We start from the raw sequence: 27,862 nt of genomic DNA on the forward strand, positions 1-27,862 counted from the left end.
CATTTTATTCTCTAGTTTTGATCAGTGAAAATATTACTTCTATTTAGCTTCCTAGAAAAGGCAGTTCAGTATGACATCACCCCTAGATTTTTTAGACGATATGGAAGGAAAACAAAACTGTAAAAGTAGGCTTAAATTCAAATTTCCATTTTTGATAATCACTAAGTGAAGCTAATTAAATGGAGGAAAGGATGGCTGTAATTAATTATATTTTCCTACTTTCTAAGTCTCTTCAGCCAGGCTAGGAAAGGCCTGGAGGTCTACTTCCAAAAACCAGCCAATGAAAACGCTATGGAGGAGCACAAGGGTCTGAGCTGCAGCCAATCACATAGACGGTGCAGGGCGGGGCAGCACTTCAATCCCTTGTGCGTGGGATCGTCATGAGCCGGGGGCCTGAGCTGATCGCAGCTAACAACTACAATACTTTCTACGAAAAATATATATCCAGAAGTCTTGCTTACTGATCTTTGTCTGTTTTATCTATGGAAGCAAATATTTGCCAAGCCTTAGGTGAGTTCCTCAATACCAGTGTATGAAGCAAACAGGCTTCCTAGATCAGGGAGGTGGCAAGATGGAAGGTACTGGAGGTATGCCTTGATGAGCCAGTGCTCAGAGCATCCTAGCTACTCGGATAAAGCCTTTCCACCTAAGTTTCCTCTGGTATAAAAATGTGGCTACTACCACTTAAGCAGTGAGCAGCGTTTCTGTGAGGACCAGAAAGTGTATGAAGAACTGAAGGGTAAGCACTTGCTTACGAGTGGGTGAATTTCTTAAGTTAATGGGTGATTCTCTCCTTCAGAAAAGGATTCTCATTTATTTTTACAATTCCTTTAATTACGGGACTATTTAAATGTGACTTATGTAATCTGATTAACAATTTTACTGAAACCCAGTTATTTCCTAGGAATAAAAAAGTCCCATCTGGATATGAGCTGAGGAACACTTTATCCAGCAGAAAGCACACACTGATAGTGGACAGGAGAGAACTGGGTATGGACAGCCTGGGGACCACGGCCAGCAGAAAGCACACACTGATGGTGGACAGGAGAGAACTGGGTGTGGACAGCCTGGGGACCACGGCCAGCAGAAAGCACACACTGATGGTGGACAGGAGAGAACTGGGTGTGGACAGCCTGGGGACCACAGGCCAGCAGAAAGCACACACCACTGATGGTGGACATGAGAGAACTGGGTGTGGACAGCCTGGGGACCAAGGGCCAGCAGAAAGCACGCACTGATGGTGGACAGGAGAGAACTGGGTGTGGACAGCCTGGGGACCATGGGCCAGCAGAAATCACGCACTGATGGCGGACAGGAGAGAACTGGGTGTGGACAGCCTGGGGACCACAGGCCAGCAGAAAGCACACACTGATGGTAGACAAGAGAGAACTGGGTGTGGACAGCCTGGGGACCACGGGCCAGCAGAAAGCACACACTGATGGTGGACAGCAGAGAACTGGGTGTGGACAGCCTGGGGACCACAGGCCAGCAGAAAGCACACACTGATGGTAGACAGCAGAGAACTGGGTGGGAACAGCATGGGGACCAGGGGACAATTTTTCTTGTATGATTTATAAAAGTTCTGTGCCTCTGGGAAATGACGTTCGTCAGACCATGGATTTCCAGTCAGTAAGTGCAGGACGCTAACGAGAATACACCCAGTGTTTCTTAAAAAGTTTCAAATTTCATAAATAAGTGAAGAATAATAATATTGGAAGATGGCAAAAAATGGATGTTTACTTACTGAAGAAGTCTTTCTTTGCAAGATTCTTGGCACATAATACTAAAAAACAAACAAAAAATACTACGGTTAGCATTCATGGACAAGATTTCCACCACAGCTAGTCTATATTTGCAATGGGAAAAAAAAAAAATTCTAAAATTACCTTTGCGAATGACTTGTCTTTCAAATTTAGTACCACGTTAAAAAACTGAGAAGTAATTAAAAAGTGTTTTCTCCTCAAATTGAGGATCAGCTATAACAAACACTAAATATTTTTGTTTAATCTTAAAACGTTACTCTAACACATAAGGATAGATTTAGCAATAAACTCTTGTGCTGCATATTGTTGTTGTTGGGTGCCATCGAGTCAGTTCCAACTCATAGTGATCCTACATACAACAGAAAGAAATTCTGCCTAGTCCTATGCCACCATCTGAATAATTGCTATGTTTGAGCCCATCATTGCAGGCACTGTGTCAATCCATCTTGTTGAGGGTCTTCCTCTTTTACGCACACCCTCAACTTTACCAAACATGATGTCCTTCTCCAGGGATTGGTTTTACCTAATAACGTGTCCAAAGTATAGGAGATGAAGTCTTGCCTCCTCGGTTCCAAGGAACATTCTGGCTGTACTTCTTCCACGACAGATTTGTTCGTTCTTCTGGCAGTCCATGGTACATTCAATATTCTCCATCAACACCATAATTCAAAGGCATCAAATTCTTCTTAGGTCTTCCTTATTCATTGTCCAGCTTTCGCATGCATATGAGGCAAATGAAAATATCATGGCTAGGGTCAGGTGCACCTTAATTCTCAAATTGACATCTCCGCTTTTTAACACTTTAAAGAGGTCTTTTGCAGTATGTCATTTGATTTCTTGACTGCTGCTTCCATGGGCAGAGATTGTCAATCCAAGTAAAATGAAATTCTCGGCAGCTTCAATATTTTCTCCGCTTATTACGATGTTTCTTATTGGTTTCAGCAAGCAAGGCTGAGTCATCTGCATAACAGAGGTTGTTAATGTCTTCCTCCAATCCTGATGCTTAATCTTCTTCATATAGTCCAGCTTCTTGGATTCTTTGCTCAGCATAAAGATTGAATAAGTATGGTAAAAGGATACAACCATGATGCACATCTTTCCTGACTTTAAACCATGCCATATCCCCTTGTTCTGTTCAGCCAAGATCCATCTGGCATCAGCAATGACCGCCCTCATTCCACATCTTCTTCTGAATCCAGTTTGAATTTCTGGCAGCTCCCTGTCAATGTTCTGCTCCAGCTGCTTTTGAATGATCTTCAGCAAAGTTTTGCTGTGATATTAATGATATTGATTGATAATTTCCACATTCGGTTGGATCACCTTTTTTTTGGAATGGGTACAAATATGAGTCACTTCCATTTGGTTGGTCAGGTGGCTGTTTTCCAAATTTTTTGGTGTAGACAAGTGAGCACTTCCAGTGCTGTATTTGTTTGTTGAAACATCTCAGTTGGTATCCCATCAATTCCTGGAGGCTTGTTTCTCACCAGTGCTTTCAGTGCAGCTTGGACTTCTTCCTTCAGTACCATGGGTTCTTGATCATATGCTACTCCCTGAAATGTCTGAATGTCGACCAATTCTTTTCGGTACAGTAACTCTGTGTATTCCTTCCATCTTCTTTTGATGCTTCCTGCATCATTTAGTATTTTCTCTGTAAAATCCTTCAATACTTTGGACATGTTATCAGGAGAGACCAGTCCCTGGAGAAGGACATCATGCTTGGTAGAGTAGAGGGTCAGAGAAAAAGAGGAAGACCCCCAGTGAAATGTACTGACACAGTGGCTGCAACAATGGGCTCAAGGATGACAACAATTGTGAAGATGACACAGGACCAGGCAGTGTTTCGTTCTCTTATACATATGGTCACTGTGAGTTGGAACCGATTTGATGGCACCTAACAACAACAAAAGAACCTACAGAAGAAGTAATAGAGATAAAAGACAAATTCTTCCAGATACAAGATAAATATGTAAAGATCAACTGTATTTCTGTATTCTAGAAATGAACAATTCGAAAAGGAAATTAAAGCAATACCATTTACAACAGCATCAAAAAGAATAAAATACTTAGGAATAAATTTAACGAAGAAGTACAAAACTCATACTCTGAAAACTATGAAACAATGTTGAAATAAATTAGAGACGACAAAGAGATGAAAAAATTTATGAATTGGAATGCTTAATATTGTTAAGATGGCAGTGCTCCTTAAACTGATCTACAGATTTAACGTAATCTCTATCAAAACCCTAGCTGGTTTTTTTGCAGAAATTCAAAGGACCCAGAATAGCCTAAATAATCTTGAAAAAGAAGAACAGGACTCACACTTCCTGATTTCAAAGCTTACGACAAGTCTATAGTCACCAAGATAGTGTGGTTCTGTCATGAGGATAGACACACGCATCAGTAGAACAGAATGGAGAGCCCAGACGTAAACTCTAACGTTTACTCTCACGTTGAATTGTTTTTGACAAGAACGCCAAGTTGAAATTCAATGGGGCAAACGGAATAGTCTTTTCAACAATGGTGCTGATACAACTGGTACAACTGCCTACTGCAACAGAGTAAAATCAGACCCCTTTTCACACCATACACAAAAATTACCTTAAAAAAAAGACCCTGGACCTAAAGTAAGAGCAAAAACTATGAAACTTTTACAGGAAATTATAGGAGTACATCTTTATGACCTTGAGTCAGGCAAAGTCTTCTTAGATAAGACACCAAAAGCACAAACGACCAAAGAAAAAATAGGTAAGTTGGATTTCATAAAAAATTAAAAGTTCTGTGCTTGAATAGACCCCATCAAGAAAATAAAACTGGCCCAGAGAGCTTCACTGGAAAGTTCTACCAAACTTTCAGAAAAGAGTTAACACCACTACTACTAAAAGGTATTTCAGAGCATAGAAAAGGATGGAATACTTCCAAACTCATTCTGTGAAGCCAGCATATCCCTGATACCAAAACCAGGTTAAGACACAACAAAAAAAGAAAATTACAGACCTATATCCCTCATGAACTTAGAAGCAAAAATCCTCAACAAATTTCTAGCCAATAGAATTCAATAACATATCAAAAAAATAATTCACCATGACCAAGTGGGATTCATACCAGGTGTGCAGGGATGGTTCAACATTGGAAAAACAATTAATGTAATCCATCATATAAATAAAACAAAAGACAAAAACCACATGATCTCATCAATTGATGAAGAAAAGGCATTTGACAAAATTCAACACCCATTCATAATAAAAACTCTTAGCAAAATAGGAATAAAAGGAAAATTCCTCAACATATTAAAGGGCATTTATACAAAGCCAACAGCCAACATCATCCAAAATGGAGAGAGTTTGAAAGCATTCCACTTGAGAATGGGAACCAGACAAGGATGCCCTTTATCACCACTCTCATTCAACATTGTGCTGGAGGTCCTAGCCAGAGCAATTAGGCTAGATAAAGAAATAAAGTGCATCCAGATTGGTAAGGAAGAAGTAAAAGTATCTGTGTTTGCAGATGACATGATCTTATACACAGAACACCCTGAAGAATCCTCAAGAAAACTACTGAAACTAATAGAAGAGTTCAGAAGTGTATCAAGACACAAGATAAACAGACAAAAATCACTACACCAATAAAGAGAGCAACGAAGAGAAAACCACCAATCAATACCATTTATAGTAGCTCCCGAGAAGATAAAATACTTAGGAATAAATCTTACCAGAGACATAAAAGACCTATACAAAGAAACAAGACACTACTGCAAGAAACCAAAAGAGACCTACATACTGGAAAAACATACCTCGCTCATGAATAGAAGACTCAATGTTGTAAAAATGTCTATTCTACCAAAAGTGATTTATAGATACAATGCAATTCTGATCCAAATTCCAGTGACATTTTTTAATGAGATGGAGAAACAAATCACCATCTTCATATGGAAGGTAAAGAGGCCCTGGATAAGTAAAGCATTACTGAAAAAGAAGGACAAAGTGGGAGGCCTGATTTTAGAAACTATTATACTGCCACAGTAATCAAAACAGCCTGGTACTGGTACAACAACAGATACATACACCAATGGAACAGAATTGGGAACCCAGACATAAATCCATCCACATATGAGCAGCTGATATTTGACAAACGCCCAAAGTCAGCTAAACGGGGAAAAGACAGTCTCTAACAAATGGTGCTGACATAACTGGATATCCATCTGAAAAAAATGAAACAGAACCCATACCTCACACCATGCACAAAAACTAACTCAAATGGATCAAAGACCCAAATATAAAATCTAAAACGATAAAGACCATGGAAGAAAAAATAGGGACAATGCTAGGAGCCCTAATACATGGCACAAACCGTGTACAAAACATTACTAACAATGCACAAACACCAGAAGAGGAACTAGATAACTGGGAGCTCCTAAAAATCAAACACCTATGCTCATCCAAAGACTTCACCAAAAGAGTAAAACGATTACCTACAGACTGGGAAAAAGTTTTTAGCTATGACATTTCCGATCAGCTCCTGATCTCTACAATCTACGTGATGCTGCAAAAACTCAACAACAAAAAGACAAATAATCCAATTTAAAAATGGGCAAAGGATATGAACAGGCACTTCACTAAAGAAGACATTCAGGTGGCTAACAGATACCTGAGGAAATGCTCACAATCATTAGCCATTAGAGAAATGCAAATCAAAATTACAAGGAGATTTCATCTCACTCCAACAAAAAAATAGAAAAAAAAAATTTTTTTTTTTCCAACAAGGCTGGCATTAATCCAAAAAACACAAACTAATAAATGCTGGAGAGATTGTGGAGAGACTGGAACACTTACACACTGCTGGTGGGAATGTAAAATGGTACAATCACTTTGGAAATTGATTTGGCGCTTCCTCGAAAAGCTAGAAATAGAACTACCATACAATCCAGCAATCCCACTCCTTGGAATATATCCTAGAAAAATAAGGGCCTTTACACGAACAGATATATGCACACCCATGTTCACTGCAGCACTGTTTACAATAGCAAAAAGATGGAAGCAACCAAGGAGCCCATCAATGGATGAACGGATAAATAAATTAAGGTATATTCACACAATGGAATACTACCGATCAATAAAGAACAATGATGAATCCGTGAAACATTTCATAACATGGAGGAATCTGAAAGGCATGAAAGGACAAATATTGTATGAGACCACTATTATAAGAACTCAAGAAATAGTTTAAACAGAACAAAATATTCTTTGTTATGAGGGAGGAAGGGAGAGAGGGCATATTCACTAATTAGAAGTAGACAAGAACTATTTTAGGTGAAGGGAAAGACAACACACAATACAGGAGAGGTCAGCACAACTGGACTAAACCAAAAGCAAAGAAGTTTCCTGAATAAACCGAATGCTTCGAAGGTCAGCGTAGCAGGGGCGAGGGTTTGGGAGCCATAGTTTCAGAGGACATCTAGGTCAATTGGCATAATAAAATGTATTAAGAAAACATTCTGCATCCCACTTTGGAGAGTTGTGTCTGGGGTCTTAAATGCTAGAAAGCGGCCAGCTAAGATGCATCAATTGGTCTCAACCCACCTGGAGCAAAGGAGAATGAAGAAAACCAAAGACACAAGGTAATTATGAGCCCAAGCCACAGAAAGAGCCACATAAATCAGAGACTACATCAGCCTGAGACTGGAAGAATTAGATGGTGCCCAGCTACAATCCATGACTGCTCTGACAGGGAACACAACAGAGAATCCCTGAAGGAGCAGGAGAGCAGTGGGATGCAGACCTCAAATTCTCGTAAAAAGACCAGACTTAATGGTCTGACTGAGACTAGAAGAACCCTGGAGGTCATGATCCCCAGACCTTCTGTTAGCCCAAGACAGGAACCATTTCCAAAGCCAACTCTTCAGACAGAGATTGGACTGGACTATAAGATAGAAAATGATACTGGTGAGGAGTGAGCTTCTTGGATCAAGTAGACACATGAGACTATGTGGGCAGCTCCTGTCTGGAGGGGAGATGAGAAAGCAGAGGGGGACAGAGCTGGCTGAATGGACACAGGGAATACAGGGTGGAGAGAAGGAGTATGCTGTCTCATTGGGGGGAGAGCAACTAGGAGTATATAACAAGGTGTATATAAATTTTTGTATGAGAGGCTGACTTGATTTGTAAGCTTTCACTTAAAGCACAATAAAAATTAAAGAAAATAAAAGACAACCCACAAAATGGGAGAAAATATTTGCAAACCATATATCTGATAAGAGACTTGTATCTAGACTATATAAAAGACTTACGACTCAATATAAAAAGGCAAGTCAATTAAAAAATGGGCTAAGGAAGTAAATAGACATTTCTTCAAAGAAGTATACCAGTGGTCAATAAGCACATGAAAAGATGCTAGACATCATTAGCCATCAGGGAAATGCAAATCACAACCGCAGCCGGATACCACTAAAAAAAATTGGGTAAAATAAAAATAGGCAATAACAAGTATTGGTGAGGATGTGGAAAAACTGGAACCCTCATACACTGCTGGTGGAAAAGTAAAATGGTACAGCCACTTTGGAAAACAGTCTGGCGGTTCCTCAAAGTGTTAAACATAGAGTTCCCTCATGACCCAACAATTCTGCTTTGAGATACGTGTGGTGTGATGAATTGCTTAGCATGGCCTTTCTTGCCACAGTCTTGTAACTGCCACCCAGGTGATTGGGTGAGGCTGTGCAAATAAGATAATTGTGGCCCACCAAGGGAATTGGTCAGTTTTGCCTTAAAAGAGAGCCAACTCCAGAGCAGAAAGAAGAGTACACCACCACCAAGAAAGGAGAGACCCACGGGAGACAGAACAGTGGGCTTTCCCGCCTGTGGAGCTAGAAAGCTGAGTGCCTTTGGGCACAGACTGAGGGCCAGGGGTAAGCCTATGCCTGACGCACAAATTTGGGACTTGCCAGCCTTTATACTGTTGGCAAGTTCTGTGAGATGCTGAAGCAAATTAGGGAACCCAAACACGAGAGGGAGAGTATTGAGAGGAGAGGGAGCAGTTGACATTAGAAATGATGGAGTGGTACAGCGGCTTGGAAAAGTTGGACATTTGCAATATCTTTAACCTCTGCCTCATAGGAACCAGCTTTGTGCTGATCCTTATAAAAGAAATTATTCATTTAATATATATCCAAGAGAAATGAAAACATAGGTCCACACTAAATCTTGTACACAAATATTCATAACATTATTCATAATAGCCAAAAAATGGAAACAACCCAAATGTTCATTTGCTAATGACTGTAGAAACAAAATGTGGTGCATCCATACAGTGGAATATTATTCAGTCATAAAAAGGGGATGAAATACTGATTCATGACACGACATGGATGAACCTTAGAAACACTATGCTAAGTGAAAGAAGCTCGTCACAAAAGACCACATATTATATGATTTTGTTTATACGAAATGTCCAGAATAGGCAAATCTATAGAGACAGAAAGTAGATTAGTGGTTGTCTAGGACTACATATGTGGAAAGAGACGATGGAAAGCTCAATATCATCAGTGAGAACAAGGCCAGAAGGGGCCGACTGTGGAACAGACCATCAATTGCTCATATGCAAGTTCAAGCTGAAACTGAAGAAAATTAGAACAAGTCCACGAGAGACAAAGTACAACCTTGAGTATATCCCACCTGAATTTAGACACCATCTCAAGAATAGATTTGATGTGTTGAACACTAATGACCAAAGATCAGATGAGTTGTGGAATGACATCAAGGACATCATACATGAAGAAAGCAATAGGTCATTAAAAAGAAGAAAGAAAGAAAAGACCAAAACAGATGTCAGAAGACTCTGAAACTTGCTCTTGAACGTCGAGTAGCTAAAGCAAAAGGAAGAAATGATGAAGTAAAAGAACTGAAAAGAAGATTTCAAAGGGCAGCTCAAGAAGACAAAGTATTATAACGACATGTGCAAAGAGCTGGAGATAGAAAACCAAAAGGGAATAACACGCTTGGCATTTCTCAAGCTGAAGGAAATGAAGAAAAAATTCAAGCCTCAAGCTGCAATAGTGAAGGATTCTATGGGGAAAATATTAAACAACGCAGAAGGCATCAAAAGATGATGGAAGGAATACACACAGTCACTGTACCAAAAAGAATTGGTCGATGTTCAACCATTTCAAGAGGTAGCATACGAGCAGGAACCGATGGTACTGTGAAGGAAGAAGTCCAAGCGGCACTGAAGGCACTGGCGAAAAACAAGGCTGCAGGAATTGACGGAATATCAATTGAGATGTTTCAACAAATGGATGCAACACTGGAAGTACTCACTTGTCCATGCCAAGAAATATGGAAGACAGTTACCTGGCCAACCGATTTATGCCTATTCCCAAGAAAGGTGATCAACCAAATGCAAAAATTATCGAACAATATCATTAATATCACATCCAAATTAAATTTTGCTGAAGATCATTCAAAAGAGGCTGCAGCAGTATATCGGCAGGGAACTGCCTGAAATTCAGGCCCAATTCAGAAGAGGACGTGGAACCAGGGATATCATTGCCAATGTCAGATGGATCCTGGCTGAAATCAGAGATTACCGGAAGGATGTTTACCTGTGTTTTATTGGCTATGAAAAGGCATTCAACTGTGTGGATCATAACAAATTATGGATAACATTGCGAAGAATGAGAATTCCAGAACACTTAATTGTGCTCAGGAGGAACCTGTATGTAGACCAAGAGGCAGTTGTTCAGACAGAACAAGGGGATACTGCAAGGTTTACAGTCAGGAAAGGTGTGCATCAGGGTTGTATCCTTTCACCATACCTATTCAATCTGTATGCTGAGCAAATAGTTTGAGAAGCTGGACTATATGAAGAAGAATGAAGCATCAGGTTTGGAGCAAGACTTATTAACAACCTACAATATGCAGGCGACATCACCTTGCTTGCTGAAAGTGAAGAGGACTTGAAGCACTAATAATGAAGATCAAAGACTACAGCCTTCAGTATGGATGACACCTCAATATAAAGTAAACAAAAATCCTCACAACTGGACCAACAAGCAACATCATGAGAAATGGAGAAAATATTGAAGTTGTAAAGGATTTCATTTGACTTGGATCCACAATCACGCCCATGGAAGCAAATTAACAAGAAATCAAACAAGGCATTGCACTGGGCATATCTGCTGCAAAAGACCTCTTTAAAGTGTTAAAAAGCAAAGATGTCATTTTAAGGATTCAGGTGCTCCGGAACCAAGCCATGGTGTTTTTAATCGTCTCATATGCATGTGAAAGCTGGACATTGAATAAGGAAGACTGAAGAAGAATCGGTGCCTTTGAATTATGGTGTTGGTGAAGAATACTGAATATACCATGGACTGTCAGAAGAACAAACAAATCTGTCTTGGAAGAAATACAGCCAGAATGCTCGTTATAAGCAAGGATGGCTAGACTTCATCTCACATACGTTGGATTCCTTTAGATTTGCTATATGTAAGATCATGACATCTGCAAATAGAGGTGGTTTTACTTCTTCCTTTCCAATCTGGGTGTCCTTTTTTTTCTTGCGTAATTGCCCAGGTACCTCCAGTACAATGTTGAAGAGAAGTGGTGGACACTTTGTCTTGTTCCTGACCTCAGAGAGAAAGTGTTCAGTCTTTCAACCATTAAGTATGACATTATCTGCAAGTTTTTCACAGATGCCTTTTATCCAGTTAAAGAAGTTTCCTCCAACTGTAGTTTGTTGAGTGTTTTTATCATGATGGGTGTTGGATTTTGTCAAATGTTTTTTCTGCATCTATTGAGATGATGATTTGACATGGTGCGTTACATTACTTGATCTTTAGCTATTAAACCAACCTTGTATTCCTGGAATAAATTATACTTGCTCATGGTATATAATCCTTTTTATATGTCACTGGATTTTATTTGCTAGTATTTTGTTAAGGAATTTTGTGTCTATATTCATAAAGGATATTGGTCTGATGTTTTCTTTTCTTGTGTGTTTGTCTGGTTTTGGTATCAAGGGTAGTACTGGCCTCACAGAATAAGTTGGAAAGTGTTCTTTCTTGTTCTATTTTTTTTCTTTGTTTGTTATTTAGAAGAATTTGTGAAGAGTTAGGATAAATTCTTTTTTTATATTTGGAAGAAACCACCAGTGAATTCAGCTGGTCTTAGACTTTTCCTTGTTGGGTGTTTTAAATGACTAACTTAATGTCTCTACTTATTTTAGGTCTAGTCAGGTTTTCTATTCCTTCATGAGTCAGTGTTGGTAGTTTATGTCTTTTTAGAAATTTATCTACTTCACCTAAGTTATCAATGTGCTGGCATACAGTTGTTCACAATACTTCCTGATAATCCTTATTACTTCTGTCAAGGTAGTAGTAACGTTTCTTCCTCAGTGTAATCTTTATACCTTTCCTTTCCAATAAAAAGTATATATAAATCTGTTATTGTTGTATGCTATTGAGTTGATTCATTCCAACTCATAGCGACCCTATATGGCGGAGCAGAGCTGCCCCATAGGTTTCCCAGGCTGCAGTCTTTATGGGAGTGTATTGCCAGGTCTTTCCTCCCACAGAGTGGCTGGTGGGTTCGAACCACCGGCCTTTCATTTAGCAGCCGAGCGCTTAACCACTGCACCACGAGGGCTCCTATATATAAACCTGCCTTAGTCTTTTTTTTTTGGAGGGGGGGAATATCATTAATTTATTCCAGCTCCTGCTGCTATTTCATCTGTTGTTCCTCTAATTACAAAAGTAATACATACTTGTAAAAAATAAGGAAATATGTAAATAGAAAATGCATGCATGCCCCTAAACCTCATCATTACTCTTAGTCCAGCATTTTCCTGGCTCATCTCACATGCTTATTTTTCCTCCTGAAATCATTTTCCCATTGAATCATTTTGAGCAAATTCATAAAAATAACTATATTTTTGAGAATTCATTTCCTTACAACATTAAATCTTGAATGTAGTATATTTCTCCATTTATTAAGTTCTTCTTTAACACCCTTAACTGAAGTTTCAAAGTACTTTATAAAAGTTTTGTACATTTTTTATTGAGTTTACTCCTAAGTGTTTTGTTGTTACTATTGTGAATGGAATCTTTCCTTTCATTATAGTTTCTAATTATTTGGACAAAGGAAACCGATTGATTTTCTTACATTAATTTTAAGTCAATCAACTTTGTGAACCCTCCATAAATAGGCCTGTGAGTCTTTGTTTCCTTCAACTTCCCTTTTCTTTCTCAAGCTTTGAATGTGTTAATGGCTTCTTCATTTCAAACTCAAAATGACCAAAACCCAAAGTCATGATCTTCACACCCTGCCTGAAAACCTGGTCCTCTTCCAGGATTCATTACTTCAGAGAACACCACCAACACTCCCCAACTGCATAAGCCAGACACCTAACCTAGATGTTATCCTTTTACCTCTCAACCTCTCTCAAAATTGTTGACTTCTCACCATCTTCACCCCGGTCCAAGCTCCTACATCTCTCATCTCAGCTATCACAAAGTGATCTGTTCAACACTTAAATCATATCATACCTCCTTCTTTTCTTAAAATTCTACAATGACTTCCCACTGTGAAACTCTAGACCTTCGATGCTCTTAACCCCTACCTACCTCACCTCACTAGCCTCAAAGATTATCCACCACTCCTGGGCCTTAGTTTTCTGAGTAGTGGTGCTGCATTGCTCCTAACTGGGCTAATTCTGGTCACACAGCTCAAAAAGATTTATCTTTGTTCATATTTACAAGGCTCATGATGTTTTCATTTAGGGCTCTTTCTAGTGGAATTCCGTTACATCATAAAATGGAGATGGTCTCAGTGGCATTACCACAAAAAAATATTTTGCCTCAATTGTGTGGACGGATCTTTAAGGTCATGCTGAATCTAGTTTGGTTAATGTCATATCATCTCTCTTACTAAGCTAATTTTGTAACCTTAAGACAGAATTCCCTTGTCTACTCCAGGAACTAGAATAATAAAAGGTCATTGACTGCCCAGCATAAAATCCTACTCTATCTGGATCTGCCACTCATTTTCACACAAATAAGTATTAGGCACAAATTATAAGTGAGGCTCAACAATGAACAAAACAACAATGAACAAAAGAGGCATTGTCCTCCCCTTCACGGAGCAGATAGTATGTTGAATGCCAATGTAGCATAGGTACTACTCTGACGAAAACTAAGCTTATTTTTCAGTGTAGACTACTGCATGGTTACTTAACGCCAACTCTAAAATGCTCCTAGATCTTGGACAAATCATGTCTTTTACATACCATAATTTCTTAATCACATACTATTGCATCCTAACGTTGGGGCTATGGTAAAAACAAATTACATTTTACTCACTAAGCATCTGAAAATACACGGAAGGAAAGAAACTGCTTTATTAACGTGAGGTACATTCTTCATCAGGTCCCCGACAAAAGCATAAACAAAAACCAAGCCCATTGTCATCAAGTCGATTCTGACCCATAGCAACCCTGTAGCACACAGCAGAACTGCCACATCTTTCTTCTGCAGAGTGGCTGATGGGTTTGAACCGCTGACCTTTTGGTTAGCAGCAAGCACTTAACCACTGAGCCACAGGGCTCCTAGACAAAAGCATAGCGTCACAAAAATACTATTTGTGGTTTCACCTACTCCCAGGATAAACTACAACAACACAAATTTAGTACTTTGTTATACCAACTTCAGAAATTTCCTGATTTGTGTCAGTGCTCTCACTATTTTTCTCTAAAACTAGAAATGTGGGCTGTTGGCTTGTATTCCTCCATTTTCCTTTTATCTGATATGTAAATGTGTCTCCAGGCCCTATCATTTCTTTCTTCTCGGTGTCTCTGAATTTGTCACTCACCCTCCTGTCTTCACCTTCTCACCACTTAATCTAAGAACAGCTGCACCCTCCCTGAGTCAAGCCTCCCCAATTCTTGTATGTATGTTTTGAAATGCCATTTTCATGTTCTTTGTCTCAAAAAAGAAGCCATGGTGGCCAACAGTTAAGAGCTCAGCTGCTAACCAAAAGGTTGGTGGTTCAATCCCATCCAGCGGCTCCGTGGGAGAAAGACCTAGTGATCTGCTTCTATAAAGACTAAAAATTACAGCCTAGGAAAGCCTATGGGACAGTTCTACTCTGTCACATAGGGTCACTATGGCTTGGAATCGACTCAATGGCACCCAACAACAAGAACAAATTTCAAAACACTATGACGGCTATAGGATTTTACTGCCCATCTGATTTTCTCCCTGGGTTTTAAGGTTTTCCATTCCCTACTATAGGGTCGCTGTGAGTTGGAATCAACTGGACGGCAACTGGTTTGGTTTTGGTTTTTAGTATCATTTTTATTTCACACCACTTCTCAAAATATGGTTGGGTTCATTAACCCTTCTACACAACCCATTTGGCGATCCTTTTCCCTTCACTGTCTCACTTTCAAGGTCCAGGGAAGGCCCACTTTTTCAGGGAAGCCTTCTCCCTCAGCCAGTGTCCCTTCAACGTCACTCTGGTAACATTTTTACCGGTGCCAAAAAGAGAAAAAGAAGGACAATGTAGGAGGGCATTCGTAAAATGGAATGAATTAATTTCAAACAACTGTCCTTCGTTCTGAGGTTATGCCTTTCCCACTTTTTTCATGTGAAAAGATTCTTTCTTTAATGAAGTGAGGTGATAAAAGATGGTGATAGTTTTAAAAATGACTTGGCAAAATATAAAGTTGGCCATTTTATGTTGGTAAAAAAAAATTTTTTTTTAGTACCCACATTTAAATAAATAGTTTAATAGATCTGGGAATCACTAGTCTAGCTATCAGCCATCTATTCCCTTTTTTTAATCCTATTTGGCATAAGAATCATGTAGTTTAGTACTCAATTACTTTTAAAACAGGTGGCTTTGTCACCAGTAGCTAAGTCAAGCTACCATGAAGGGAGAAACCCTGTCTTCCACCTCTTTAGACCTGGGCTTCCCATGGTACTAGCTACGTAACAAGCACACAGTACAGATTTTGTGGTGAGCAAGAAACAAACAATAAGGCAAGGAGAATAATTCTGATAAAACATAGAGACAAAATATCATTTCAATCATTTAGAACATCTAAGTAAAATTTTCATTTATTAGAAAATATAATTTACCATCTAGGATAAATGCCAACATACAGTATTCACTGAACGTAGACTGTCTACAATATCTCACTTTTAAGTCTATAACTCACGTTTGTATCTACCTCGGCGGGGTGGATCTTTTAAGCTATACAAGGGAATGAAAATGGAGTCCCTGTTCAAGGCCCTAAGTAAGGCTCTCAGGTCAGTGTGTCCACTACCATGCTATTTCCTAGGCCACTGTACCAGAGTCACTCATCTGTCAATTCTGATATATGTTTAGAAAATCCTCAGATTTTCATTAAGAGAAAAAAAAAAAAAAACACATTTCATTTACATCAGCAGTTTCAAAATGCCAAAATCCTTAACCCATGCAACAGAACTGAACTCTACTCCCTAACTCCATTCCACTATTTGCTTTCTGAAATAAGGAACTTTTCCAACCCTTCTAATAAGTTCTCACACACAGACATGCACACGTTTAATTTAAATGCCATTAGATGATAAAATTATGTCTTTCTTTACAGGGAAAACTGTGTAAGTCAAAACACATTTTAGCAACCATCAGCCGTCCTTATCGGCTTTGGGGATGGGGGTGAATCTCTGACAAACTGGCAATCTTGAGGCAGATTTTCAAAGCACCTCCTTGTTTAAAATATCTATGCCATATCTTCATTTTCTATATATGTACTGAACTAAAAAGCGAACAACAAAATCATGTGAATTATCTGAAATCAATCATTTGACTTGAAATCCCTTGAAGTATGACAGAGTTCAGGTCATACCCCCAAAATACTAACCACCCACTAGAATGCCAACAAGGCAGAGACCATCTTCTGAACCATTAAATTCCTAGCATCCAGCACAGTGCCCAGCATAAATTAAATACTCAATAAATGTTTGTTGAAATAAATGAGTAATTGTTTAACTGAATGGATGAATGAGACAGTTTTGCAAGCGCCTCCACTGTGATGGGTCTGACTCCTGTCCCAGATTCCACAGGAGCCTAGTACCTGGTCACTCTGCACATGGCCATCTGAGGGATCTTGTTCTTTAGAACATGGCAATGCTGTTTCTTCAGGCAGTCAAATGCTCCACTATTAGCCAAAAAGGCTGGCGGTTCGAACCCACTCAGAGGCACCTTGGAAGACAGGCCTGGTGATCTGCTTCTAACGGTCACAGCTTTGAAAACTCTATGGAGCGGTTCTACTCTGCACACATGGGGTCGCCATGAATCAATCTGACAGCAACAAACAGTAAGAAAAAATGTTGGCCTGTGGTTTCAAATGAGATGTAATATTACAAAGGGAAAGAAATAAAATACATGTCAAAAAAGAAGTAATAAAGTTCAGAGGGCGTTTGGACCTTTGCAATGAACGAAGCCCTCATTAACAAGCAAAGTCGTTTTGGCACCTTAAGGGATAACTTCCAAGGCTCCGTTAGGCCCTTACAGTCCACGCAAATCTATAATTCAGGTACATAATTTTTAAATTTAAATTTTAACATGTGGCTTTTCCTAACACCCTGAATCTATCATCTAGAATCTGCACTCTCCAAGGCAGGGAGATCCCTTCCTGGGTGAAGAAAGCAAGCCTCTTCTTTCTTCTACAGGAAGCAATTTCCAAAGCTACTGTTTTCTTTTATTTGATTTCTTCCCAAGTATTACAGACCAGACATCCTTGCTTTGGAAGATAAGTCTCTCATTTAAGGTCTCTCTTTATAGAACAATTTCTATCTACAGGTCATGTTTCCGTCTTAAGTAAACCAAATGGGATGCGAGATTAGCACAAGGGCATCGAGAGTTAGGGTAATTTTACAGGTGGAAGGATCTTCCCCTGCCTTTGAACACAGGAAAATTCAGGTTTTCATCAGAGAACATTTTATGTCTAAATACTTAGTTATAATTCAAAAGCAATTAGCTCCCAGATCAGCTAATTATTTAATGCTGTCTCCCTAAGCATGCTTACTTTATTTTCCATTTCAAATATCCCTTATTTAAATGCCATTGTTTATTAACTCCAGTGACAGTATTTATTAACTCAACTCTGCAGCCCCCAAAGTCTGGCCACTCATCTCCAGAGAAGCTCATGGTGATCTTACAACCAGGAATGAACCAGCAGTTTGACTTAAGCTTCCAAAACTCCCCTGGAAAGCAGTCTCCCAGGCAACCAACGGACCAATACGTCCACCAAAAACACATGATGAACCCTACCGATGGAACCACAGTGAAGGCCTTGGAAACTTGGTTTTGTGATTTTTTTTTTCAAAATACAATCAATTCACTTAAAAAAAGAAAAACAAAAACTAAACCTGTTGTTGTGGAGTCGATTCCAACTCATGGCAACCCCATGGTTACAGAGAAGAACTGCTCCATAGGGTCTTCTTGGCTGTAATCTTTATAGAAGCAGATAGCCAGGCCCTTCAGTAGCACCTATGGGTGGGTTCAAACCACCAACCTATAGTTTATTAGTCAAATTTATGCAAAGGGTTTCTGCCACCCAGAGATCTTAATTCATTTTCATAAAACTAATAACAGCAGCTAAAATTTACAGAATGCTTACAATGGCACTCGACTAAGTATCTGACAGGCATGACTGAGTCCACTCAAGGCCACAAGCTCAGGAAATAGTTACTGTTATTACATTCATTTTACTGGTAAGAAAACCTGAGGCTTAAAAGATTAGATAATTGATCAACCAAAGTCACAGTGAATTAAAGCTGCTGCTTCTTCGAGATGAGTTCATTTACCTATTTAACAAGCATTTACTGATTCTGGACCACACACCCGGCACTGTTCTAAGCTCGGAGGATACCAGGATGAATAAAAGCACACTGTGCTTGTCCTCGGAGTACCCCCATGCCCAGGGGTTTGAATTTTAAGGAAAGTAAACTAGGGTCGTCCTTTCTACAACTGCTTAAAATAGACTTCTCAAGCCCAGAATATCTTCCTCAAGCTATACAGTATAAAATAAAACTAAACCTTGTCAAAGGAGCCCTGGTGGCACAAAGGTTAAGTGCCTGGCTGCTAATGGAAAGGTTAGTGGTTCGAACCCACCCAGCGGCTCTGCAGGAGGAAGACCTGGTGACCTTCTCCTATAAAGATTACAGCCCTATAAGGCAGTGCTACTCTGTCACAAGGGGTTCCAATGAGTTGAAATCAACTCAACAGCATTTAACAACAAACTTGTCAAGAGGAAATAAATTTTAAATCCAAAAATGCCTGTCATTGGGTAAATGGGATTTAATTGTCACCCTAGTAAGGAAATGAAATTAGCTTCACTAACAGGAGATAATCCAGGGCTAATGGAGAGAAGAACCCACATAAATCCAAACACATTCTCATCAGACTATCATTTGAAGAGCTACAAATACTGAGTGAATCTGTTCTTTTGATGAAGCCATTTTAAACAAGGTCATAATTGCCAAGGTTGAAGGGAATTTTTGAGAAATTTAATGGAAAGAAGGGACAAAAGCTAGAATGACACAAACCAGTCTACATCCTGAAAATCAGACCAGGCCTAAAGCAAACAGGTAAGGAATAATAAATAAGAACAAGAGAAAGCAATGACAGCATTTTCCCTCTTTCAGCTACGATACTGTCAACTAAAAAAAAAAAAAAAAAATTTTTTTATTTTTTATTTTTTTTAAGTCTACTAAGACGTTATTAATTGGATGTGTGGGAAGGCCGAGGGAAAATCCAAAGGTGAGTACAAAGTGAAGTAAGGTAATACATTTTTAAATTCCACACATGGTAATGAAAAATCATTAACATAATCCTCTAGAACAAACTCTCTTATAGTTTCTTTCCTGTTTCTCATTTTACAGTGCTAGGTTCTGTAGCACTGAGTACTTACTGGTATTATTTTTTACTGATTTTATCATACAATCTTTTATAATTATTTTGTTACTCATTATTCATATCACTGTATAACTCCAACTCAAGAGTCATAATCTTAAAAAGTTCATCCAAAGAAAGTGTCTTTGTTGTTGTCAGGTGTTGTCCAGTCGGTTCCGACTCAGAGCAACTCTATGCACAACAGAACAAAACATTGCCCGGTCCTGTGCCCTCCTCACAATCATTGCTGTTTGAGCCCACTACTGCAGCCACTGTGTCAATCCATCTTGTTGAGGGTCTTCCTCTTTTTCACTCTCTACTAAGCATGTGATATCCTTCTCCAGGGACTGGTCCCTCCTAACTACTTAACCATGCAAAAAATAAACTTTTAGTCTAGAAAAGGAGTTTTACTTTAGAAAATGGTATCTAAGTTGAAATGAAGGGGGAATTATTTCCAAAAGGAAAGAGTTTATCAATGGAAGTATTTTTCTCATCACCTGAGTCACGGTGATGTGTGTATTTAGAACAGAAGCCAGTCCAAGAGCTCTTAGTAACACTTTACGTAAAGACAGGATTGTGCCCGTGGTTCTCCAGGTGTCTAATTTCATATACTTGGTGTTTCTTGTTCTAGAGTACCTTGGACTCTATTCTGGGGGGGGGGGGGGTGTGGAGAAGCTCATTAATTTGAAATGTATATATCACAACCTAAAAATTCTTTCAGTTAGTGTTTTTAAATAGATCATGTATGCATATGATATAAAAGAACACCCACTGAAAAGGAAGTCTCCCTTCTACCCTGTCTGCTTGTCAACCAATTTGCCTCTGGAGAAGTAACTATTATTACCACTGTATTACTAGTTTCTCCTGTATTTTTTCAGAGATTTTCTGTGTCCCCTCCTTCTCTTCCTGCCCCCCCCCCCCGCCCCACTTCTGTCCTGTGGTTCCCACTACTCTGTTTGGTCCAGTAATTCACAAGAATGATTCACAGAACTCAGGAAAGTGGTATACTTACAATTACAGTTTTATTATAAGAAAAGGATACAAATGAAGAGACATGTAGGGTGAGGTTGGGAGGGTTCCTAATGTGGAACTTCCATGTCCCCAAAAAGGGACTCTCAACCCTCCTACACATATCAATATCTTTCACCAACCAGGAAGCCCATGGAGTTTCCATGTCCAGAGCCTTTACTGGGGGCTCATTGTGTAGGCAAGGTTGATTGAATCATGCTTCCCTATCCTGGAGTCAAGCTGATACCATGAGGTGGTCTTTCTGGCCTGGCCAGCACCCACCTCATTAGCATAACCTGTTAGGTAAGGTGTGGTCTAGAGGCCTCAAACACACTTCAGTCACTGGGGAACTTTCAAGGTTTTAGAGGTTCTCTCTCAGGAACCAAGAACAAAAACCAAATTCTTTGGGGAGAGTCCCACAAAGACTCTCCAGCTCTATCTTTCGCCATGAAATATCCTGAAGCTGTGCATTCATATGGTGGGGCCTCTGTCATCCTGGGTCCCTTCTTATATCCTGTCCCCAACCCAGCCCATGTTGGATATGTAGTGATGGCAAGGAGTAAAGCTCTGTCATGTGAATTTGTCCCTACCATACTAGCCTCTCCTGATTAATACAGCCTAGCCCATTTCTTCCTAAAAATGTGAGGAACACCTGTCCAATGTGAAATGAACATTTTGAATGAATTCAGATTATTTGTTAAAGAACAAAAGGATATCTAATAAAAAGTTTTATTTTTAATAAACATATACCAGAAAAATACATTTTACCCCAGTGTATTACTACTTAAATGTAGCTTATATGTGTGTGTATATTTAAAATGAATATATCTATATTTGTGTAAATTTAAAAGGAAGGTATACCAATTGAAAAACAGAAATGAGAAATGAGCACTTCATTTTTTAATGAGCCTTGATTCTTTAACCCTGTTGTTGTTGCTAGGTGCCGTCGAGTCATTTCTGACTCACAGCCGTACCACGTACAACAGAATGAAACATTGCCCGGTCCTGCACCATCCTCATGATCATTGCTATGTTTGAAGCTATTGTTAATAGTCACTGTGTCAATCCATCTCATTGAGGGTCTTCCTCTTTTTCACTAACCCTCTACCAAGCATGATGTCCTTCTCCAGGGGCTGGTCCCGCCTGATAAACATGTCCAAAGTAAGTGAGACAAAGTCTCACCACACTTGCTTCTAAGAAGCATTCTGGCTGTAATTCTTCCAAGTCAGATTTGTTCATTCTTCTGGCAGTCCATGGTATATTAAATATTATTTGCCAGCACCATCAATCAAAGGCATCAATTCTTCTTTGGTGTTCCTTATTAACTGTCCAGCTTTCGCACGCATATGGGGCAATTGAAAATACCATGGCTTGGGTCAGGTGCACCAAAAAAAGTAGAAGGAAGGAATTCATAAAAATGATAGCACAAATTAATGAAAAAGAAAATAAAGTTCTGATAACATGCTACAACATGGATTGGACTTGAAAATGTTATGTCGAGTGAAATAATTCAGACACAAATGGGCAAATATTGTATGATCCCATTTATATGAAATGTTTAGAATAAGCAAATCCATAGAGATCAAAGCTTCTTGGTGGTTACCAGGGGTAGGTGGGGGGGGGCGGGTAATGGGGAATTATGCTTAGGAGGTACTGAGTTTCTGTCAAGAGCGATTAAAAAAAAACAAAACACTCTGGAAATGGATAGTGATGATGGTTGCACAACATGGTAAACGTAAGATCAATGTCACTGAATTGTACACATAAAAATGGATGAAATGGCAAATGTTTTGTTATATATATTTCACCACAATAATTTTTAAAAGAGAGAGCTGAACAATCAACCAAAAGCCAGTTCTTTTAAAGGACAATTTTTTTTTTCCCAAGAAAAGCCTTTGTGAGTAAGCACAAGAAAAAGGAAAGAAGGCACAAATAACCCACAAAAAGATAAAATGGGGGGATAAAACAACAAGAAGAAATTTTAAATATTATACTAGTACATGACAGAGACAACTTTAAATCAATGGCTAAAATGGAAAATTTTCTAGGAACGTATAAATTACCAAAATTGATTCAAGTAAAACTCTGACCAATAACCATACAAAGAATTGAAATAGTAATTAAAAATATATCCACAAAAACAAGTCACCAAGCCCAGATAGTTTTACAGAAGAATTCTACCAAGATTTCAAGGTACAGCTAATTCCCACCTTATAAAAAATATTCCAGAACATGGGAAAATAAAGGAAACTACCCCAAATGAGTTTATGAGGCTGACGTTAAGTAAGAGCACCCCAAATTAACTTCAAACTCCCAGCATGTGATGGTGGTTGTGCTAAGGTCTGAGGCTAAAACTCCATCCTGAATCAAACTTAACTTCCTCAAGAATGCAGCCTGTCAATTCTGTAACTCTCCACTTCACCCTGAGAAAATTACTTGATAAATCAATTTTAGAGAACAATGTGATTCTGTTTGCTTAAAGGTTTTTGCTTGCTTACACCCTGCTCAGGAAACCAGGTCCAAAAAAAACTCTCAGAACACGAGTTTACTCAAGAAAACCTTAGAATTACGCGTGTCATACCAGCAGTCACTTGAGGATTTCATGATTGTTTCAAGGTCACATGTATCCAATTTAATGATTACTTTGTAACTTTTTAGAAAAACCATTTTAGAAATATATATAATCTCCTACCAATCAGATGTATGCTCACTCAATTTTGTAACTATTACCTAAATGTCAACCAACCACTGAATTTTTACTGAAGGTCCTTGTATTTTCTTATAAAAACTCTCTGAACTGTTTCCTTATTGAACCACTTAGTTTAGAATCCTCTGGACCTAGTGATTCCCAATTTCCAAATTGCCTTGCCTCTTAATAAAAGCTCTTTACTTTTAAATTCAACCAGACTCTGCCATTTTGCTCTACATTTCTTGGTGGCAGAAGTGGGGTCTGAAGGAAAGCTGCTGGAGTGACCCCTGGGGAGCTCAGGAACTCAGGCCCTGGTACCAGCAGGAGCATCTTGGCTTGCTGGTTTCCCAGACCTCCATGGGAGTTGCCTCAGGTAAGCCCCCTCTAGGATCTGAACTTCACCCTCTTTGCACAGAGTTCTCCAAGCTTTATTTAAGGTTACTTTCTCCTTCATTTTTGTCCAAATTTGTTTTCTCTTTAATTTGTCCTAGGATTGGTACACGATTTTGTCTAGACGGAGTTTATTCTACTCCTTGAAGCCTCTGCAGCTATGCAGGTAATTCTACTTTCAAAGAGCTCTGGGTCACTATAAGCCACAAAATTTAGGTAGGGACCAGCCAGTAAAAGCCATTAGAATGGTCTCCAGCACTCATTGTAAGCATTACAGACTCCCATGATGGTATAAGGTGGTCACAAGACAGGCCAGAGCACTAAGCTGCCTGCCACCCACAAGCAAACTCTCATACAACAAAGGTACACATAAAACACTGTCCAAATCCCACAGTGTTCCTCTCTAGGTTTTTGTGACTCAGAGAAAACCAAAAGTAGTGCCCTGAGTGGCTTTTTTGCCTCTGAGGCAATCAAGAACAGTGCTCACTTTTATTTTTAGTGCGCATTTGTCTTTCTTCGATGGGTAATTTTAAATATAAAAACGGGGAGTTTTCCTGGAGCACCCCCGCCCAATTATAAGTAAGCATTATGGCCCTGCTACTTGCTGTTTTTTGAACACCTGGCATAATCTTTCCAAAGATAGTTTAGAACACATGTGGCCACTTTGGAGATCTTTTGATTTGTCTAGATTAACCTTTTTGCAGAGCAAATTAGAACAAAAGTGTTCTCGAGTTAAACAAACTCAATGGGATGCATATTTTACTTGGTATTTTGAAGCTACCAAAAAGAAATCAAGACAGCAATATTGTCTCACTACAAGATACTGTCTCTAAAGTAACTAAACAGAATAAGGAATTTATTGTGTCAAAATTCCATGGCAACTTCTAATACTTTGGTGCCATCTTCTGTTTCATTTGCTCCACCAAAGACTCCAATTTCTCTCTATCCCTCACTCCTTTTTTCCTCCTCTACTAACACATTATCTGATCCCTCTTTCTAGCCTGATAACAAAAAGCAAACAGAAAAACCTTCACAAAAGTTACTTCTTAGAGTTAAGACATCCAGAGGAATGCAATGAACCCCTGTTTTCTTCCTGTTCTAAGGCAGAGCTTCATGTAATTATAAAAGAATTTCCTAGTCCTTGTGAAGACCCACAAAAAATCAGTAGAGAATTTATTATACTGAGATTTACAAGGCTAGATTGCCAGATTTATATCAATTGATAAATATGCTAGTGGGCTGGGAGAGGCCCAATAATAGATGGAAAAGGCAAATTGGAAAAACCCTGAACAATCTCTAACAGTTGATGCTACGTTAACTACAGCAACACTGCTAAAACAAACTAAAGCAGTTGCCAGATTACTTTTAGATGCTATACCAAAAGCTTTCCCTCGAAAAATTGAGTAAAAGTACAAAGTTGCAAACAAGAAAAAGATGAATCTGTATATAATTACAGAGACCTTTTGGGTAGCATTTTTGTTGAACATTCAGGATTAAACCCCATGGAAGAAGGGTCTGGAAGAGCTTTCAACACCATATTTTTTAAATGATTTACACCCAGAATTATCTAAACAAGTTAAACATCAAAGATTGAATTGGGAAACTGCACCCCTTCCCAAATTGATGGGTGTAGCCCATAAACTGGCCCAAATTCAGGAGCAAAAGGAACAGGCCAAACAAAACAAATTAATGATTTTGTAACTGCAACAGCTGCAACACAATGATCAGAAAAAGGTTTTTAAACCAAGACCTTCTAGGATCATGACTAACACCCCCCCCAAATTTTCAACTATTGCAAAAAGCCCAATCATTGGAAAAAGGATTATTTCAAACCAAAAAACAGAGGGCATTTCCAAATGGCAAGCCTCAAACTGAACCTCAATGAAGGGGCTCCAGGGAACACACAGAGACTTTTCCTATGGTGGCTTTAAATCCTCAAGGAGAAACTACTGTGATCGTTGATGAAGAAACTTGAAAATGTCTAACTGACACAGGAATCACTTTATCTACTATTAACCCCACTTGTTTACAAAAGTCTCTGCCCTGGAGTACAGAAACCTCTAAAGTAGTGCGGGTTATTAACCAAATACAGACTTTTTATTACTCTGAGCCAGAACTTATTTCTCTTGGATTTATTGAGGATCTGCACCCTTTTCTCATTAGCTCAGACACTCTTGTAATTTTGTGGGGAAGAGATTTTTTATCTAAATGGAAATGTCAGGTAAGATTTAATGAAAAAGGGAGAAGTTATATTAGATTTACCCAAATCCTCTATGCAATTAGCAACAGAAATAGAAAGAATGGATGCTGCTTGTTATGTGCAAGCTCTCACTCTGCCACTTCAAACTCAGGCTGAAGCTGATCTGCCTCTTGTGGAGAAGTTTTCCCCAGCACCCACAACTTTATGGACGACCATATCTACTGATATTGAATGAGTTTTGTCTGCTGAGCCTATTAAAGTTCAAGTTGATCTATCTAAACAATTGCCAAAGATCCCCCAGTACCCTTTGAAACGAGATGCTAAGGAAGGATTAGCATCAATAATTCAAGGCTTTCTTTCCAAGGGCTTTTTATGCCTTGAACTCGCCCTTGCAAGTGCCTGTCCTCCAAGTAAGAAAGCCAAAAAATAGAGGCTGGAGATTTATTCAAAATTTATGGGCAATTAATCAAAATCATTCCTAGATTTCTGGTAGTGCCTAATCCTCATTTATTGCTTTCTAATGTCCCTCTAGAAGCCACTGACTTTACAGTTACATATCTTTGCAGAGCATTTTTTAGCATACCTGTACACTGACAGTCAATATTTGTTTGCTTTCACAAGAGAAAAATCAACAATTTACTTAGACTGTGATGTCTCAGTGCTTTACTGAGTCTCCCACTTTTCTCAGTTTTGCATGCTGATTTGCAATCATTACAATTTAAAAATAATTCCACATTATTACAATATATGGATGACTTGTTAGTGTGTTCCTCCTCCCAGGAGGCTTGCTTAAAAGATAGCCTACTTTTACTTAAACATCTGGCCTCTGGAGGTCAAAGTATCTAGATACAAACTATAACTGGCCCAGCCTATGGTTAAATACTTAGGTCATTTAATATCAGCTCAGCAAACTTCTATTGATTCTAAGAGAAAGGATGCTATTCTTGCTTATCCAATTCCAAAAGCAAAGAAACAACTCTGAGATTCTTGGAGTTATGTGGGTATTGCCCAACTTAGGTCCCGAATTTCTCTTTGTTTAGCCCAACCATTATACAAGTATTTAAAGTCCTCAGAATCAGTCTCTCCAACTTACCCCTGAGGACTGCCCAAGCTGTAGAAAATTTAAAGGAAACTTTAACATCAGCTCCGGCTTTAGGATTTCCTAATTACTAATTAGATTTTTCTTTATTTTTCCACGAACTAAATAGAAAATGCATTAGGGTTACTTGCTCAAAAACACAGTGGACAACATTGGCCTGTAGGATATTACAGCCTGCAGCTCGACGAAATGGCCAGGGGCTACCTTCCTTGTCTTTGAGCTGTAGCCACCAATGCAAAATTTGTAGAATCCACTACTAATATACAGTACTTGTAATTTTTTAAAGATGTTTATGTACCACTTGCTGTGTCTACTTAATTCTACCTTTATCCAACAGTTGTCTACGAGCAAACTTACATTTTATGAGATTATTCTTTGGTCGGCAGTCAATGTAAGGGTTCATATTGTAACTCGTTTAAATCTAGCCACACTCCGTCCTATTATTAAAGACGATGAACATCTTGCTTATGATTGTTCTAGCCTGGCAGAACAGTTTTAAAGGTACCCAGGAAGAACTTAAAAGAAATTCCCCTCAACAATTCTCATTCAGTCATATTTATGGATGGATCTTATTTAAGATCTCATCCTGATGGCCACTACCAAGCAAGATACGCAGTTATCACTGCCACTGAAGTACTAGAAAGCAAGCTACTTCCTAAAGCCGCTTCAGCCCAACAAGCTGAATTAACAGCCTTAGAGCCTACAAGCTCATGTCAAGAAAATTCATGTATACTTACATGGACTCCAAATATACTTCTGAAGTAGTCCATAATTTTGGCATACTGTGGA

General features: G+C 38.9%; 1 protein-coding gene across 4 annotated transcripts in view; it reads right to left on the reverse strand.

Annotated features, from left to right (window-relative positions):
- SMURF1 (SMAD specific E3 ubiquitin protein ligase 1) overlaps window positions 1-27,862 on the reverse strand; it is a 133,975-nt gene that overhangs the window by 38,276 nt on the left and 67,837 nt on the right. For all 4 annotated transcript variants that reach the window (XM_064296040.1, XM_064296039.1, XM_064296038.1 and 1 more), the window contains exon 2: window positions 1,745-1,783. In XM_064296040.1, the coding sequence (XP_064152110.1) occupies window positions 1,745-1,783 (39 nt within the window). The remainder of the gene's footprint in view (window positions 1-1,744; window positions 1,784-27,862) is intronic.

The sequence above is a fragment of the Loxodonta africana genome, chromosome 12, assembly GCF_030014295.1.
Source record: "Loxodonta africana isolate mLoxAfr1 chromosome 12, mLoxAfr1.hap2, whole genome shotgun sequence".
In the NCBI taxonomy this organism is placed as follows: domain Eukaryota; kingdom Metazoa; phylum Chordata; class Mammalia; order Proboscidea; family Elephantidae; genus Loxodonta; species Loxodonta africana.